At 39.5% G+C, this 4,573-nt stretch overlaps 1 protein-coding gene across 2 annotated transcripts in view; it reads left to right on the forward strand.

Annotated features, from left to right (window-relative positions):
• The window catches only part of lin7a (lin-7 homolog A (C. elegans)), a 25,827-nt gene that overhangs the window by 15,253 nt on the left and 6,001 nt on the right, over positions 1 to 4,573 (forward strand). For both annotated transcript variants that reach the window (XM_020613658.1, XM_020613657.1), the window contains exon 3: positions 1,857 to 1,928. In XM_020613658.1, coding sequence (XP_020469314.1) covers positions 1,869 to 1,928 — 60 coding nt within the window. In that variant the 5' untranslated portion in view covers positions 1,857 to 1,868. The remainder of the gene's footprint in view (positions 1 to 1,856; positions 1,929 to 4,573) is intronic.

Consider the following 4,573-nt stretch of genomic DNA (forward strand, 5'->3'; position numbering starts at 1 on the left):
TGCCTGTGGCACAACGGTGTGGTCAGAGCAAAATGCTGGCACATCAAGAGAACACTGACACATAAAGGCACAGTGTTGTGGCTCTGGTATTCAGGCCACTGCATACAAGTTAAATACACAGGGAGATAACAAATTAAATCATTTCATTTCTCAGTTAACTGTAATTATAATTCTCAGTTAGCTATCGTTTATATGCAAAGAAAATAAAATAATAAATGTTCATCTCATCAAGTTGAACTGTTTCATTTTAAAATAATAATTGCTTTATGTTTGAAAAGTGCTACATAAATATAGCATCCTGCCTAGTTTTACAGATAGATGAAGCTAGCATTGTTACAGATTCCATGTCCGAAATGCGATAAGAATAAATAGATGTCATTCGCAGTTGCAGTACTGTTTAAAGAAAAGTATCACTGAGGGGAAAAGGAAGCTACTCTGCAGGCAGAGAGAGCCGAGCAAAACCTTTCATGGTATTTATAAAGCTGTGCTCAGCCATAAAAGGTGAAGAGGTGGAACATGTCCTTAGGAAAAGCATCATCTGGGAGTTGTGTATGTGCAGATCTGACTGCAGAAGGGCTATAAATCTACAAAAGTGTGTTGCGGTCTGAAACTTAGAGCTGTGGTCTCCAAACTCGTTCATTTGCTCTTTGAGATTTATGAGCAAACAAGACAAGAGAAGCTCAGGGTTATTTCTTTTCCTCACTCTGAGATCTCTACATTCAAATCGTCCTATAAGTAAACATCCTTTTGATAATTCAAAGAAGCGAGGCCTTTGCGACGTTGTACGTGTTTTGATGAGAGGCATCATCATGTGAATGGAAACGTGATTAAAATTCATTTGAACGACAGTATCTAATATGCCATGAATAATAATTCTGAGTTTGTTTTGCTTAGTTTTTACTTGGTATCTTTAGTCTGGTTGAAATTTGACGGCTCATTTGCTCAATTAACTACATCTGCCATGAAATTAAGATTAAACCAAGTAGATGGATTTGTACTTAGAAAACCTCTGTGTGCTTTTTCAGCTCTGTTGCACCAGCTCAGCAAGCATTTCCTGGTAACAGGCCCATACAACTCAACTGGTTCATAATTTGAGCACTACAGGGATGTGGCCTATCTGTGTTTTTAAGCGATACATCTTAACTGGAAACCTCAGCAGTCTGCAATGAATCAATTCAAAAATGTGCTTTTTAAAAAGCCCAGTGTCTTGGTAACAAATCGGTCCAGAGCAGTCGTGTATCACTGCCTTTTCTTGACAACTATTGTGCTCTTTATAACATTATGACCAGATTGTGCCTCCATTTCCTGAGCTAAGAAATAAGATTTTTCAATATTTGTTAAGAAATGTATGCGTACTGTGGTGCTGCACAAATATTCAACTGAATTATGTTTAGGCTAATATTATATAATCTCCGAGGCTGGCAACTTCGCACATCCTTATTGCAATAATTAAAATGTTCTCTACTGTGAAAGTCTAGAGGCAAAATCTTTTGACTAATATGCTGCTGATTGTTTGCAGAAGGTCTTCACATCTCAAAGGGATTTTGTGCTACAAGGTGTAAAAATCTTGATTTGTGTGGCGTCGTGCATGCACTGGGAAAATAATAGGATTTACATACTTTTTGCATGTGTAAGGTTAATGAAAGCAGATTTTGTGAGTGGTTCTTCTGGGTAGTGCTCTGTGATTTCCATCAGTCAGCCAGTTAATGCAGTCTGAGTTTGTACTGCCAGCTGTGAAGGAACACCATTACTTGACTATGGAAATGAAGTGTTTGAGCTCAAGTGCAAGGTGGTGATTTCAGATTTCAACCATGTGAAGCATAATTATAACACCTGCCTCTCTTCATCTGCTTCAGGTGTACCAATACATGCACGAAACGATCACAGTGAATGGCTGTCCAGAATACCAGGCGCGAGCCACGGCTAAGGTAAGAGCTGCTCTGTAAGTCTGGCTCTACATTTAAACATTAAATATGACCAGTGAAACTGTAACTAATGAACGGTGAGCTCGTTGCTGATCACATGAGCCCATGATATTACTCTCTCTATATATGTTTTTCATCAAAGCAGAAAGAAATTACAAACAATGTTCTGCTGTGCTAATGGACTTCGTAATTAAGCAAAAACTCATGAGAGCAGGAATTTTGTAGGTATAACGCAAAAGGCTGAACGCCAACATCACGAGCACAGTTTCAGTATTGATCCTTATGATTAGCTGTTGAGACAGTATGAAAAAAGTTACACATAATTCTTGAGTTTAAGGTGTGTGTTTGTGTTTATGTGCCGCTGCGTCTGTGAACTGCTTCTCCCTAGTAGCTCAAAATAAGCCTCTGTTTTACATAATCTATTTTAAATGCTTGTCACTACGTCTGACTACAAGTTTACACATGAATTAGCCCTCTGGATTAGCCTGTGTAGCTAACTGCAAAGAGAAATGAATGTCCACTGGACTAGTTTAGATGTTCCAGACCAGTAGATTTACCTGAATGATTGTGCGGTCAGGGCAATGCATCAGGAGACTCTGGCACTATTATGATTAGATCTGGGTTAGGGTTAATAGGTTTTATTGAAAGGTCATGCACTCTGTCTCGCCCTCAAATTGAATATTTTATTTATACTTCATGCACTTATAGAATATTTTAGTTTATAAATAGTTTTAGTCACACAATCCACATGGTCAAACAACTTTGTAATCAATGCTGGCAGCAGAAGCAGCCTACAGTTTTCCCAAAGAAAGACAGGCAGTTTATTGGAGCACTAAATGAGCTGGAACTCCTAATTCTTCTTTTCGCCTTACAATGACTCCACTAGAAATCCCACCTCTTCACCCTTCAGTTAAACAGTCTTCACTTACTTAATGTCTTTGAGCTGTAAATCTGTACCTCCCTCTGCTTCCCCTGAATCATCAGATTAGCAGCCACTAGATTTTTATCTGATCTTTCCGCTGATTTGCTCAAATCTGTATGACATAAATTTAGTTTGCCATCACCAGTGTTGTCAGACTAGTTGAAAAATGACCCTGTGAAACAACATAATGATAAACGCAGACATTTGTTTTGCTATTATCACATCTGACAGGCTCACTGTAATAGAATGCTTTTGTTAATGTGTTCATTTACAAAGCAAACTAAGATACCCTTTCTATACTGACTGTTCAGACTCTGACGATCAACTGCTCAGAACAGACGGCTCATATCAGTTCATAACTTACATAAGAGGCCAATCATAGCAAAAGATCATCCTTTTTCATATCTTTGCTTCATCTACGTGTCGCCTGCTGGGTTAGACCACATAGATGCATCAGCATCACAGGTGCAGGCTGAATGTAGAATAGATGGGAAAAAGCAAATTGTGATGTGTGGGAGAGATGACCTTGACCTGGTCACTTAAGCAGGATGTTTTATCACTCTGCAAGAAACACGGGCTTTCAAGAAAGAAGATAAAGAGAGAGAGCTTGTTTGATTTCATGTGGAGAGGAGGAAGAGGAGGATGAGGATGCAGGAGGAGAATGGCTAAGATGAAGTGAGAAGAGATGAGAGCACTTCCTGGTCCTTCAATCAATGGTTGAATGTCCAGCTGGCTCTGCTCCACTTCAGCACATCAGAGAGAGTGGGTGGAGGACAAGAACAAAAAACACGTGTGAAGGCAGAGAGATTGTATGATGAGTGCCGCTGACCACCTCTTACTTCTGTTGTTGGATCTGCTTTGAGTAAAATACTGCATATACTGCTTTATTAATGACTAATGTCATTTCACCCTACAAAGGAACTGTGGCAGTTAAGCTGTCTCTTTTTTTTGAAGCCTGAAGAGACCATGAAGACTGAATTGAACTAGCTTTAAAACTCCCTCCAACTTTTCCTTTTTTGCTCAAAACCTTTAGAAGTTAGTGCTGCTAAATCTGCATTAAAATTACATACCAACTGTGCAATTAGGCACACGGCTAATGGCCTGAGCTGACTTAGCTGTAGGGACACTCTCAGGTGGGAAGACTGGATGGTTTTATAAAAAATGTTAATCTCTCTAGAGGTATTCACTAAGCTAATATGCAGTGTCAGTTTAATTTAATAGTCTGAATAGAAAGGAGGTGCATACTGTGGCAGTGACGATGATGAAATATGTGAAATATATGACAACACTTCTCTTTGTTTTTCATCTCAAGTCCTTTAGTTAGTGTGAAGGAAATTCCCCCAACAGTCAGGATTTGGGTTTCACCTGAATAACTTGATTCTCTTACATTGCTTCATTAATTAAATCAATTCCACCTCTAATTCCTGCCCTGAGGCGCTTATTACCGATCTTAATAGAGACAGGGATGAGCAGGGCTCTGTGAGGGGGGAAAAGGAGCTAATGATCAAGTGACTTTAAGTCATACCTATGTAGTGTCTACCTAGAAAGTGTGCCCTAACAGACTTTTCAGTTAAAATGCCTCCTGAGCTTAAGAGGCCCCAGCCATCTGCCAGACTGTTTTTCATTTGCAGAAGCCCAGATAAAGTTGTGAAGGTTGAATCTCAAAGTGAGGCCCTGGAGGCGATGGCATGAATGCTGAGGAGCTGTTTTCACAGTGTGACAGGGA

Source organism: Monopterus albus, unplaced genomic scaffold (assembly GCF_001952655.1).
Source record: "Monopterus albus unplaced genomic scaffold, M_albus_1.0 scaffold136.1, whole genome shotgun sequence".
NCBI classification, from domain to species: domain Eukaryota; kingdom Metazoa; phylum Chordata; class Actinopteri; order Synbranchiformes; family Synbranchidae; genus Monopterus; species Monopterus albus.